This window comes from Glossina fuscipes, unplaced genomic scaffold (genome assembly GCF_014805625.2).
Source record: "Glossina fuscipes isolate IAEA_lab_2018 unplaced genomic scaffold, Yale_Gfus_2 188, whole genome shotgun sequence".
NCBI lineage: Eukaryota > Metazoa > Arthropoda > Insecta > Diptera > Glossinidae > Glossina > Glossina fuscipes.
The window spans coordinates 959,971-974,411 of NW_023998531.1; the positions used below are offsets into that span (position 1 = coordinate 959,971).

Here is a 14,441-nt window from a genome sequence, read left to right on the forward strand (position 1 = left end):
TAAATAACCCGACAAAAGTGAGACTCATAAGTTAAATATACCCTTCAAAAACAAATTCAATACTTAATAAAAAAAATTAAATTTTAATTCAATAGTTAATTAAGTTACCCTTTTTTCATTTATTTTTTTTTATTTTATTATATAAAGTTTTGTTGTCATGTTTTATGAATATCTTCATGTACTACCCATATACATTTCTCACAGCATATGTATATTTATAAATAACTTGAGTAAATTATTTATAAAAGTAATCATCACCATTATTTGTCATTAATAATATAAATATAACAACCAAATTACTTTTTATAGGCTTTTGCTAAGCCAGGAGCAAATGATGCCACCAAAGGCAGAAATGCTGCACGAAAAACAAAACCACATTGATTGTTAGCGTTATGAGCGGATGAAGGATTCATTTGTGAAGTACCATTTTGTTGGCCGTTCAGTACTGTTGAAATAAGGTTTAATAGAATCCGATATGCTGGTATTACGTTTTACGTATTTGGAAGAAGAGTTAGGTAAAATAACGCAATAGGAAGATAGCAATACCCAATGTGAACCTGATCACACCAAAAAAAAAAAATGCGACGATATTTCACTTCAGTCTTAGTGTAAACTTTGTGTATGAATTCCGGTTGGAAATAATTCAAGAAACCACCTACATATGGCCATCTCAATTAACGTGCAACTGACGCCATGCCATTCTAGTGTGGGGTATATGGCACCGTTAATTCTTGATCCCTCTGAGGATTTTCCTCCTTTTTTCCGGTTTGTCATGTTAGATCGTTTGAATGTGTCAAAGGTATCGTCTTTACTTCGCAAAAAGCAAACGCATGTAGATTTATTATCAATAAAAGTATATATGTTATGTATCAACAATCGACGTTTTAGGTCCACATACGTCCTTATGAACTATATCTCTGGTGAAAGTATATATGTTATGTATCAACAATCGACGTTTTAGGTCCACATACGTCCTTATGAACTATATCTCTGGTGATTCGTTTGCTTAGCTTGCTGGACTGGTAAATGTTTTCTGAAGGCATTTGCTTCCTCTGCAAATGGCATAAGAAATATCTGTTGACAGATAAATATCAACACTTGAACCAACTGCTTCTCTGAGAGTTCCTTTAGATAAACAAAGTGTAGGTGTCCATAACGATTGTGCCATTTTATCGCTTCGTCAACTTATGCGCTTACAAAAAGTTTATTGTTTACATTGGCACTAAAGAAAAACAAATCAGTGATTTAAAATTGTTCCTACATGCGTGTCTTCGAAGACTCCACCACATTTTATGAAACGAACAATGTACCTATGACACATTGCCATGGCTACCGACAAAAAGTGCATTGCAAACACGGTACATCGACAAATCTCCCATTAAGCTCCTTCGTGTGTAGTGGCCTTCCCTTTGACAATATTACTCTCTCATTCTCATCTTCCCCATTTATTGCTGCAAACGACCAATTTTCACAGTTTCTCTTCCGTGTCCGTCTTTGTGCCTCCATTGCGCTGTACAGTGTCTTTTCAACCACAGTTGTAACATTTTATACTCGAAAGTTACTTTCCATTTTTGTTTTTAATACTTGTGCTACCTAGGTAATCATTTTGAACAAGAAACTTTACACTATAATTTAATTACACTATTTTAATGCATTAAAAAAATTTTAAAGTATCTTTTTTTTTTTTTAAAGTTGAATTAATGAATATGTAAGAAAATTAAATTTTCTTCGATTTTTTTTTTTAATTTCGGCCAATTTTGTGTGTGCTTCTTGTGCTTGGCAATTGAAAGCCGTTGGCTACTTTTATACGAAATCCTTTGCATGGTTTACAAAAAATTTATCTGCTATGGGGGATGGAGAGATCGCAGAGTTGCTTTCAATAAATATGAATAATGGTGAAAATAAAATCTCACCACATTTTGCATGAATTTCTTTTATTTTCTTGATTGAAACATCGTGAATAATGATCTTCTTTGCTCGTGCTACATCAACTCGAATAATAATGCGTTTTGCTTTTCCTGAAATCTTAAAGAATAAAGCCCTAATGGACGCTATGATATATAATAAACAATTTTTATATTTGATAATTTCATCCGACCAAAAAATGTTTAAAATAAAAAATTTAATAAAATTTCACAAAAAATGTTTGAAATACTGCGCGAAAAATGAACAATCGTCAAATTGATACTTTATTTTTCGAAGCAACCAAACTATACATTAATGAATTATTTCATTAATGTTACCAAATTCAGACTCGATTTTTCAATGCAATAAATGCAGACTGAATTTTTCAATTATTCTCAATTGTAAACAAATGCAAAATAACTTTTTCAATATATTCTCAGATGTTACCAAATTATGAATTTCAAATCAATTAAACGTGCAATAAACTTCTTTTTGCTACCAAAGCAGCGGCAAACAAATAAAAGATAAGCTGATTTCACGAAAAGAAAGTCAAAAAGGAAAAAGGAATACAACATACTTCAATTTTTCTTTTCTTTACTTTTACAGATTTTGAGAGTCTTTTATTGTATACTTGAATATTTGTAGACTTTCTCCCAATTTCTAGTGGACGTTGGCGATTCTTTCCAACTTCTTTAGGCTGCAGCAGCTCTTTCGCCCTCCTGCAGCATACGCCAGCGAGCTACAAAAAATGTTCAAAAGCTATGGTTAGATTTTCGAAATACTAAATACTGTAATACTAACTTTGATATACAGCAATATATCTTCCCACAATGTTACTCGCCCTGCAAGGGAGTTCACTGTATATTTTTTTTAGGTGATCCGTCGAACTTCGGTCATTGTACTTACACAAATATAAATTCAGACAAATTTTATTTTTTTTAAATTTTTGAATTATTGATTCATTTTCTAAGAGCTATTCATATCTTTCTTTTGCAGCTGCATTTTTGCAAATGTAATTATAAAAGAGGAATTTATAGTAATTTTGCTTTACTAATGCAAATTTCTACTCACAAATTCTACTAACAGTTTTATTGTTGCCACATTTCACTTAACCAAGCGAGTGCATTTGGCGACGATCGCCGTCAAACTTACCTACTTCATTGTCTCCTGCTTATATGATTACCCTTATTGAAATATGGATCAACATTTTTTTTTAATATACTGTTTTGGCCTTGCCAACTGTAACGTCATCCATTCGTCCACGAGACATCTTGAAGGACCGAATCCTTTTGAGATAATGTTCGATGACTTGCCTACACATAGTGGGTATTAAGCTCGGCCATAACTTGACGAAAGTTAGTTTTCAAAGCATCAAGAGTTTAAGGATTGTTCTCATAAACTCTATGCTTCGCGCAACTCCTCAAAACAAAAGGAATGTAAATAATAAAATGAAGGCAAAATTCGCTAAAAGACTATGGTGAGAATTCTAAGTGTATTTTACGACAAAGAAATTTATGCAGTAAGTCGAATCACAGAAACTGGCAAATCTTCGCTTATTGTTTGCCAAGTCGGGAACATTTTGGGCTTTAAGAGAGGTTTCTGAATGACATAGCATTTTCTGGTGTGTGTTTTCAGTCATAGAAAAGATGAAAACCAGTAAAAAAGTTTGCAGTAAAGCACAGTAAAATTGCACTATGTTTTTTTTACATCTTTTCAAAATCTGGCGACACATAGTAAAACTAAGATATATTGAGATTTACATATAACATTATAAATATAGGTTGGTTTTAGCAACCCTATTTCAGTAAAATATGTAAAACAGAATTTCTATCAAGGGCATCATTCTAATGTAATATTTGGGATTTTATGCAAAATTGCCGTATCTGTAGCAGCGCAAAACACTCTGTGAGATATGGCAGACCCGTAGCTTTTTGAAAGTCATAAGGATGTTATACAAACAGTCGATTCTAATCGCTGCAGCCGTATGATTATCAATTTTTTTTCTAGCGTGAAATTGACGCGCTCAACAAGACGATGCCACAGCCCGCAGAACACGTCTCGTTTTGGCGTTATTGGGGGAGAAATTTCGTCAAGGTATAATTTTACATTTTTGTGATGCGAATCGGCCACAGAGGTCATATGTATTTCTGTTTTACGAAGTTACGCAAAGTATAGTGGCCACTTGGATACGTATTACAATTTTCCGCCTTTAAGGTTATTGAATATGTTTAAATAATGAATAATGTATAATAATAATAAATAATTTATACGATATGGGAAGAATGAAAACTAAATTATTTTGGAGTAAAAGCCGGCAAAAAGGAAAAAAACCCCTTGAGCTTAGAAAGCAAAAAGTTGTTCTCAGGAGCAAGCTTAAGCCTGCATATTAGTAAAGTTATGTACTTAAAGTTATCTCTTACTTTTATGAATGTATGAAACTAAATTATTTCTTCTTGTTTTTCTTGCATAGATCGCTCCTTTTCCGATTGCCAGCAAGTGCCAACCAGACGAAGTGTTAACAACAATCCTTCCCCACTAACTACCCGACGCAATCATATTAATCCTATCTATGGAACACCAACACGGGTATAGCGGTTAAAAATCTAAAAAGAAGCGATATTTCATGATAAATTAAATAAAGACAAGAATTAATATAAGTTTGGGGAATAAAACAGGTTTAATTTACACAAAACAATAATAGAATTATATTAGAAGTGTAAAAGGAAATATTATTATGTCTTAAAGATTATGAATAATGGTACGGGCTTTCTAAAGCGCATCTAATAAATACAAGTGCTTAAAAAAATTTATGTATTGAAAATTATTTCGTTGTTATAACTTTTAAAAATTTAAGCTTATTAACGAAATCTATCATCTTTTCAGAATTTTATTAAATTATTTCATTGCATTTAAATTTTTTATACATTTCATGACGGCTAGGTTGTTTGCAATTGTTTGTAATACTCAGCGGGGAAGACTACGTACGTTTTTGAATGGTGAAGAAAAAAACGTAAAAAAAAACATCTGACCGCTTCTAAAAGTTATAATTCTTCCTCAAGAAATGGAAAGCGGGTGAAAAAAATTGTTTACTTAATGTTCAACGCGATCTCAAAGAAGATAGCTATATATTCATTTGCAATCCCCAGATATACTTATCAGATATAGAATAGATGTCAGATCTTGCTCGGCTTAATAATCTGTATTAGTTGACTTAGGTCTACCTTTATGTTCGCTTGCTTGCTGTCTTCGTTTTGAAGCGGTTAAAATTTTCGAAATAAAGAAAGAAAACAAAAATTTGATTATATGTCGTTTATTCACTTCCATGAATGCAATTTCATAAAAGACGTTATCTCCTAACGACCGATAAATACCTCCAGGTGTCAACGTACAGCAGATAGTAATGCGAAACTTGATAAGAGTATAGTCCAGCAGAAATTGGAAATGCATTCCAGTTCAATATAAAAATTTTTTGCAATCTTTTACAGTATTTTAATTTTTAATTTTTTTATTTATTATATTGCTTTCGCGCAATTAATTTAATAGCTTTGCAAAGCTTTAACTCTTGAATTTTTACATCACATATCATGTGTATGCAATACTCAGAAAGATTTGATATAGACTCAACTTTTAGCTTGTCTGTCTAGCTGAGCGTAAGCCTGTCTTGTTTTCGTGTATTCAACCTGCAAGCCGCAATTTTTGAGATATCTTGGTAAGAATTGGCGCACCGGCACGTTTCGATCCAAGTTCGAGCGTTATTGGAAATGGTTAGGATCGCGCCACTTTTTCGACAACTATAAATTTCAAAGATTTCTACATTTACAACTAGTTCTTCCTGTTCTTGTCACTCTAATTACCAAAATCTAGAATAATACAATAAATAGCTGGCCGTATATGTAGAGAAAGTAAACTACGAACGTCAAACACTATGTTCAACTATTAAATCAATTAATTAACGTCATAACCGATTGAGAAAGTTTCTATCATTACTACTTAAGATACGTGGATATGTAGTAGAAAAACTTGTAGTTAGCTTTCAATGCTTATTATGCACGCGTACTTATATTCCCTAAAACTGCATCTTCTTCGGCTAAATCGTAAACAGCGTTCATTAAAATGTGTACGTATTAAAATAACAAATACAGTAAATAAAATCTTATTCTAATAAAATATGTATTAATAAAGGACAGAGCAGAAACAAAAAACGTAGTGAATTCTTACAAAAGCATTAAAACGGTTGCTTTTCATTTTCATAGCTTCGCGCAACAATAATAATAAGCTAGAAAATGCATATATGAAACATATTTAAAAAAAAACATAACATAATTTAAAGAGTCAAAGATAAACCTTTAATACAATTAGTATAATTTACCAATATTCAAAAAAAAAAAAAATACATTAAATGTACAAAAATAATAATTTACAAAAATATAAAAAAAACACAACTAAATAAAATTTAGCTTTAAAACTATTGTGTTTAAAAAACTACGAATCAAATTTTTATTTCCTCATATCCTACGCCGCTGCAGAGTCCATTCGGTCTTATAAGCTTTTTTTCATTTTTATAGCGCAAAAAATAATTATTAAGTACTTCGGCTGGTTGTGCTTAGAAAATTATGTTAAATATCAAAGGACCTGTTACATTGTTAAAGGAGAGAATATTTTTACCAGCACTCTATTTGTCTCATTTTATTGAAGTAAAAAGTAATGTTTTTCATTTCATATTTTCAGCAAAATACTATATGTTTAAAGTTGTCCTAGAGAGATAACGCAGCAACTATTAAGCAAATTTTAAATATAAATATTTAATTCAATTATATATTTAGTTTTGATACATTAGTATAACGTCTTGTGGTATTAGCATAAAATAAATTCATACTTCTAAAAAAGGAGATTATTTGTGAAATGATTAATAAAATATATTATTAGATGGACGAATTAAAAAACATACAAAGCACAAATAAATTAATAAAATGAATTAAACACATTTGAATATGTTTATTTTTGTACATCTTTGCAAGAGGCGCGAGTTTTCATTTACATTTTGTTGGAAGACTAATATTCTCGATAAAAGCTAACGCAAACCATGCCCGTATTAATTGTATAAATTGAAGAAATTGATTGATAGTATAATAAATTCTTCTTCCACCGTTTATTTGTAATTGCTGCAGTGCTAGGTTAAAACAACGAAGTGCAACACATTCCTTCTCTGTTTTTTTTTTTTTTCTTCTAAGTCTATCTTCATATAGAGATATAAAATACGTGTAATATCAGACACAACTACCGGACAAAATAGTCCAAGATTTCTAACTCACCGACTTTTTGTGTTTCAGTTTCAGTAGTAACGCTGTTAGTTACAAACAATTTGACTGCTTGCTCTCTTATTCTCGATATTTGCATAGGTCACGTGTGACACGTCTGATGTGGAAAATTGGATAAAATATGTCAAATGTGGGTGTAAGCAACTAAAATTGACAAATATAGAAATAATAAACAAGCTATGTAAAGATAAATTATTCCTGCAACATCGTTTTTAATAATAAAAAATTTCCAAATTTCTTGATATAAAAATTTTCATTAAAATTTACCAAAGCATTTGGCACAAATAAAATTTAGAATTGTTCAATGAACGATAAAAAGAAAGCAAATTAGATTTGCTACACAAATAATGAGGATGAAAGAACAAGCTGTCAAATTACTGCTTATTAACACTAATAATGTCATTCGTAACAGCAACACAAAAAATCCGCAATAACCTGCTAGTTTGAATTTGAATATTGTAATTAAGTTATCCCTGTTTGAACTCACCACTCCCTCTCTTTTTCTCTCTCTCACTTCACTAAGAATACTGCAAATGCATCAATTTTTTTGAGTTGTTGTTCTCAATTCTGGTTCATTGCACTAGTGCACTTCTGCTAGGCTCAAAACAAACAACACGTACTTGTATATATATAGGACTTTACTTTAAAAAAATTTAAATTTTGCAAAAGTTTTAGTAAATAAGTTTTTTCTTAAAAATTGTGAATTTTGTAAAAACGTGCATTCATGCAATATAAGATATAATTATATAATTAAATGAGCGAGACCAAATTTGGTAACGCTTGAGAAAATATTGAGAAAGTTAGTCTGCATTTGTTGACAATTGAGAATAATTGAAGAACCGAGTCTGATTTGACGATTGTGAAGATTTCGACTCGATATTCGATCGTAATATGGGCACTAAAACGACGGCCAAATGTATTGAATGGTTTAGTGAACAATTTAAAAATAGCTTACAACCAGATGGCAGTATACATTGTACCGATAATGAATCCACTGCTCTATTGGGTAATAACCAAACCCCAGTATAAATTTACACCATTAGACGTCTCCAGACACTTCATTATTATAACAAAAAGTCTACCAAAGTAAATCCAAATTAGCAAAAGTCAACTTGACTTTATGTGCTGGCGGCTTTGCAATTTAACAGATTCTTTCATTATAAAAGCAGGCGGCTTTGCGATTTAACAGATTCTTTCGTTATAAAAGCTGGCGGCTTTGCAATTTAACAGATTCTTTCATTATAAATGCCGACGATTTTGCAATTTAACAGATTATTTCACTACTGCTTTGCCTTTTGAACAGAGACTGCTTCTCATTTTTTTTAATTTGATAATAAAAATTATATTTCTCTACTACTACTACTAGGCCAACTTCTAAAAAACACAAATGAAAGCGAAAAAGAACCCTTTTTTTAATATTTTGTAAATTTTCAGGGTGTAGACTCCTCTTTACTACTTACCTTATCATTTCCGGCTTTTGCATCGCATGAAGAGCGTTTAGTGGAACAAACTAAACAAAATGTGCGCCCTGCCCCACTATAATTCTCTTACTCTTAATTCTCTTCTTCTCTAGTTCCTTTGGATTTAAGTTAATTTATTTATTTATTTATTTATTTTATTTATTCCACTTATACTAGAAACTCAGCTAAACAAATAACAGTCGAGTTCAATTGGCTCTTAATGCAAAACTTATATTAATTAACAATAAAATTGAGTATAAGCATAATAAAACAAATAAGAAGAAAAAAAAAAAGAAAAAAAAGCTTGTACACTGTCAGCATAGGAGCACACTTACAACCGGTACAGGACCAAATTGCAAATGAACCCCTAAGCCATCGCAAACATGGGTAAGCCTGGCAACCGATAATAAATTGACAATAATTCACTTTCGAAACGTAACGACTTTTTAAGGATAAAAGTTAGTTTAAATACGACATAGGTAAATCGCGCGTATTAAACAATGTTGCTTTAATGAACTTTAGCGAGTCCGATAACGAGAATAAGTGGTAGACGATGATTTATGATTTGGTCTTCCGCTTTTTAACAGTATCATGCTGTGGTGATAGCTCCAATACGTTTTTCATATATAATAAGGCTATTTATATCGATCTGGAAAAGCTAATCACATTAATTATCTTGTAAACCTTTTTCTTTCCATGTTACGAAATATCTACACCGCTTAGACCAAGTTATGAACACCCATGAAACCGTAAACAAATGTAGTTTTATCGTTATGGGCATAAGTAACATTCGATATATCACTGCTAAAGATTTATGCCAAACTTACTTATATGGATAGTTACTACACGCGAACTAAATAAGCATTCAGAATACAACTATCGTTTTGCTTAGAGATCTATACACAATTTCTAGTTTGATATGGAAGATTAATTTAAAAGTAAATCTATAAAGTTTTATTACTTTAGTGTTAAAGAAATTCATCGTGATAATTAGGACTACGAAGGAATACCAACGTGGATATAAACTTATCTTCTAAACGTTTTCATGAGAGAGCTATAATCTTCACTTGATGAAAATTTACCATTACTTTGCAAATCGTAGCGTTAATTTTACCAGAAATTCTGGAAAGAATTTCATGAAGGCATAGAACTTTTAAAAAAAATCATCTCATTGTTCAGAGACGAGAAAAGAAATCATTTTTGAAATCTTAGCTTAAATTTGCACAAAAAATCTTGTGCTTTTATAAATCAACAAGTAGCATCAATATAATTCAGCATTGCTCAGGATGATTCAGCAAAATGAGAAGTACTCCCTGCCAAATCGAATTTAATAGAAGAATAGAATTCAAAACAAATTTTAAAAGCTTTTTCAAAGTTAATTTTTGCATAATTATTATGAAGTTTTCTTTAAATATATGTGAAAATATTTCTTCTAAGCTTTTCAACGTTTCGGGAAGAAAATCAAATTCGTTTGTTCCTTAAAAATAATCTTTACTACTGAGAAATTCTGTTTGCCTTAATCATAAAATGTACTCTCAGCAGAAAGGAAACTTTTGCTTAAAAGCTTTCGATAGCTTTTATTACAAGAGCATGAAAAAATACCATCTACAAAATGACTACCAACCACACTTGCATGAATTATGATCAAAATACCATCTACAAAATGACTACTAATCACAGTTTATACTTTACTTCTACTGCTTCAGTCCTATTGCAGTTTTTACCATCATCATCATCATCCCCAAAAGTAGCAATAAAGTACAACAGCAACAAATCTTAGGAGATACAGACACAAATAAACAAAAATTTTTGTGAAATTTTCTATCAGTCTTCTTCAGTGCCATCCAAATAATATAAAAAATACTTAAATAATGTTCAAAAATATATTGCAATTATTCTATAAGAAAACAGCTCTGATTTTGTAACGGTATGTAAGCCTGACAGTGTGAGTGAATAAGTGATTTTTTGAGTTGCAAATCAAAGACAAGAAAACGGGGCAGAGATTAAGAAATAATAAAAAAAAAACGGGAAAATATTATAGATACCAAAAAAGAAATATATACATAAAATAAAGAAAACTCGAGTTTTTAAGAAACAATAACGAAATATATGTAATAAAAGCCAACTACACTTAAAATATATTAAATAAAAGTAAACAAGAAATTGCGAGAAAAAGGAAGCTGTGCCCTCATACTATAGTATAGTATATATATCGTTAGTTTAGTAGAAAACTTATTCCCATTCCGTGTTTTAAGCAACAGAATGCGTAGCCGCACTGAACTAGTTACCACAACTTTTGTAGACTCTGAGGAGGATTACAGTGAGGACGATGATTCTGAAGAGGATTGGCGTCCTTCTGCTTCGAATAAAAACGGTAAAAAACAAAAACAACTACGAGGAGCTAGTGCTACGGCTAGCAAAAGGGGCCGCAAACGTAAGGCAAGTTTAAATCCAGTTACCACAAATAAATCGTCCGTGAAACGTAAAGCGACCTATGAAGAGAGTGACGATGAAGAAGAAGATGAAGAACCGCCAAGTGATGAGGAATTCAATTCTTTTGATGAAGAAGAAGAGACAGCCGGACCTTCGCAGAAGAAACCATCTACTAATCTACCGCCTAAGAAACAATTTGCCGATAAGAGTTCAACAACAGCAACGACTATGGAAGGCAGCAATTCAGTTACGACTGATAGTATGTTAAGTTTACTGGTTTACGCAAAAGATCTAGTGGGAGATTGTACGAAAAATCAACGTTTATGTTTATGGCGTAAGGACGATACAAATTTATTACAAAAGTATATAAGAGTAAAAACAACACCTGAAGAATTCCTATTTACATCCAGTTCAGTGGTAAGTGAAATGTGCGAATTATGACAGTTTATTCTAGATTCTTTAATTGTTTCCCTTTTTTCAGTATTCAAGTTGGGATGATAAGCGTGTTAGTGATTTCCTAGATATACAAGTTAAGTCCCTGGATGTAAATAATAGACGTGTTAAGATCACAGATGCTTCAGAGTTGGGAAAGCTCTCCAAAGAAGCTGCAGATGTTCTGGCTAGACGCAAAGAAAAGGGCGAGAAGCCCGGCCCTGATTATGAAGAATTCAACAGTGAAGATCTTAGCGATGCCGAAGGATCTAAAACTAAAAAATCTCCTGAAAAAATGAATAAAGATCGAAAAGAAACTAATAGTTTAGAGAAAAGGCATACGACAACGAACACTTGTAATAAGTCGCTAGAACAACGGAAGTTTGTTTCTAAAGATGCGGACGATGAAGACGACGATGATGATGATGACGATGATGAAGAAGAGGTGGAAGAAGAAACTGATGGAAAAGAAGATGAAGCCAATCTGGATGCGGACGACGATGATGATATTGAGGATGACGAAGAAGACGGAGATGAAGACGATTAAGTAAATGAGTGAAAAGTTGGAAACAGAATTTTTCTAAAGCTTAATAAAATTACAAAAAGAAATTTGAAACTAACAATTTATAAAATTCACTGTCTACTACATTCTCTTGTTCTTCCACTCTTTCCATCAACTGTAGACGTTATATGCATGATTTTTGCTTTAGAAATTGTTTTCTATGTATTATGTGATTAAAATTGGCGTAAAAATAATTTAAAAAAATACAATAACAATATATATACATATATATATATATATATATATATATATAGAAATTGATTAGAAATACTTAAAAATGTTTATGTTATATAAATAATAAGATGAACTTTAAAGAGGGCGTAGAATTCAAATGAAAAATAATTAAGAAAAGCACAAAATAATTCTATACAAATTAAAGAATTTAAATAAGTTTATATCATGTAAGATTTGCACAAAATCAAAGGAAAAGCACTTTTATCTAAGAAATGATGATAAATTTTATTAATAATAACTTAAAGAGAAATATTAATCAATGCTAAGAAAAAAGACTAAGCAGCATTATGGTTACTACGATTAATAGATTAAAGACATTAATTAAGATATCAATAGTAATCAAATTCTATTCATATACACAGCAAACATTAAATTATGATAATCTAATAAAAATGCTACAAAATGCAATTTTAAAACATTGAAAAATTTGAATATATTTAAAAATTTTCATCGAGGATGTTGTGCAAATTATCACAAAATAGTTCATGGATCACACGAAACTGTGTGCAAAACTGTGTCGGTACTGAAGAACCAATTATTGTTCCCAGCTATAAATTTATACCCAAAATAAGAATAATAATAATAATAACCAAAATAATTAAATAATACCGCTGATGATGAGCTACGGTTATCGTTCTAAATCACAACCTACAACTTGTATGTATTTTCCTTTCTTAACGGCAGTGTTCTTACAGGCGCCAAAGCCGATGAGAAGCCTTCATCTAAATAGAATGAATCTTTTCAAGACCATTCGGTAAAGTCATTAAATGCTGAAAGCGTACGTGTTGCCGACGACATAAAACGTAAGAACATTTAACAGAGATGCGCGCGTCTGCTTTGTTACTTTTGCTCATTTAACAGATGAGAGAGATATTTTATTCATCAGTTTTTTTTATTTATTAAAAGCAACTCTGCGCTCCCTCTATTCACCGCTCATAATAACTTTTTTATAAACGGCGTAAAGGAAAAAACCAGCTAACGGCTTTCAGCGAGAAATCAAAACCTTTTCAGAAAGCGTGCCAGTTGAATTCTCTTTACATTTTACGAGTGTTTTTTTTTCTTGCATTTCACAAGTGCAAATTTATAAGAACAACCACTTGTAGAATGCATTAAGAGGCAGTGTTCCGCGCAGTCACGTCAAGTACAAGTATGTCCAAAGAGTAGTCAGAAATCATTGAGAGGCAGTGTTCCGCGCAAATTTATAAGAAAAACCACTTGTAGAATGGATTGAGAGGCAATGTTCCGCGCAGTCACGTCTGTTTGTGTACAAGAATTATCAGAACGTAGAAAGAAAATTAACAAATTTTTATTATTTTCCTGCAATTATGCGAAATTACGTTAATAATTGCGAGTTTAACTTTGCATAGAATCAATAATTAAATGAAAAAAATTGAAAGATTACAAAATGTTCATCTAAAATATGTTAAATTATTGACTGAGAGCCTTCTATGTGCAAAGAGTAGTCAGAAATCATGGAGAGAAAGTGTTCCGCGCAAATTTATAAGAATGCATTGAGAAAAGAGAAACAGCTGTATAACGCACAGAGAGAATGCGTGGTGGTTCAGTTCGTAAGGAGAAACTCAAATGAAAGAGAGAAGCATAACGAATTATAAAAGCAACTTAACCTGAGAATTGTGTGAATGTTTATAAATAGTTGCAAATAAATTTTAAGTTTAAATTTATATACAGGAATGTTTAATTTTCCCTTCTTTCATTTCCCATTGAATAATGCGTTCAACTACAAAAACACAAGAACGACAAGTATTTTATTAAAAAAAAGTTTATTAGGATATGTACCATTTAATAAGTTCTATAAATGTAAGGAATTTGATAATAAAAGTAGAAGTATAATCAGGATCTTTGTGAGCCTTGGAGCATTAAGGGCTTTTCACCGCCGCAATATTATTATTGAAAAAACTAATTGTAATGCATTGCTATTATTTGATATTTATAATAAACATAATTTAGTAAACAAATACAGTCAATGCAATCTTAAATATTCGAAATTATTCGATTTCTTTTTGATACACGCAACAAAGGCAAAGATGTTATTGATTATTCTAGAAATAAGAGACAATTTTTTTAGATAATTGTTGG

At 31.3% G+C, this 14,441-nt stretch overlaps 2 protein-coding genes across 16 annotated transcripts in view; both read left to right on the forward strand.

Moving 5' to 3' along the window:
• LOC119641906 overlaps window positions 1–6,767 on the forward strand; it is a 91,036-nt gene extending 84,269 nt beyond the window's left edge. For 6 of the 15 annotated variants that reach the window (XM_038040811.1, XM_038040807.1, XM_038040809.1 and 3 more), the window contains exon 9: window positions 4,376–6,767. In XM_038040811.1, coding sequence (XP_037896739.1) covers window positions 4,376–4,497 — 122 coding nt within the window. In that variant the 3' untranslated portion in view covers window positions 4,498–6,767. The other 9 variants (XM_038040823.1, XM_038040822.1, XM_038040821.1 and 6 more) reach the window with 6 other exon arrangements.
• A 4,002-nt stretch (window positions 6,768–10,769) lies between these two features.
• LOC119641902 (transcription initiation factor TFIID subunit 11) lies at window positions 10,770–12,746 on the forward strand. The gene is made up of 2 exons (XM_038040790.1): window positions 10,770–11,533; window positions 11,598–12,746. Exons 1-2 carry the CDS (start codon window positions 10,946–10,948, stop codon window positions 12,093–12,095), a joined length of 1,086 nt encoding a protein of 361 aa, XP_037896718.1. The 5' UTR covers window positions 10,770–10,945; the 3' UTR covers window positions 12,096–12,746.
• Window positions 12,747–14,441: the final 1,695 nt, after the last annotated feature.

What these genes read in the sequence shown, in the direction of transcription:
- LOC119641902 (XM_038040790.1), top strand. Translation starts at nt 10,946, where the DNA reads ATGCGTAGCCGCACTGAACTAGTTACCACAACTTTTGTAGACTCTGAG. An exon ending in TATTTACATCCAGTTCAGTG is followed by an intron (nt 11,534 to 11,597) that starts GTAAGTGAAATG and finishes CCCTTTTTTCAG; the next exon opens with TATTCAAGTTGGGATGATAA.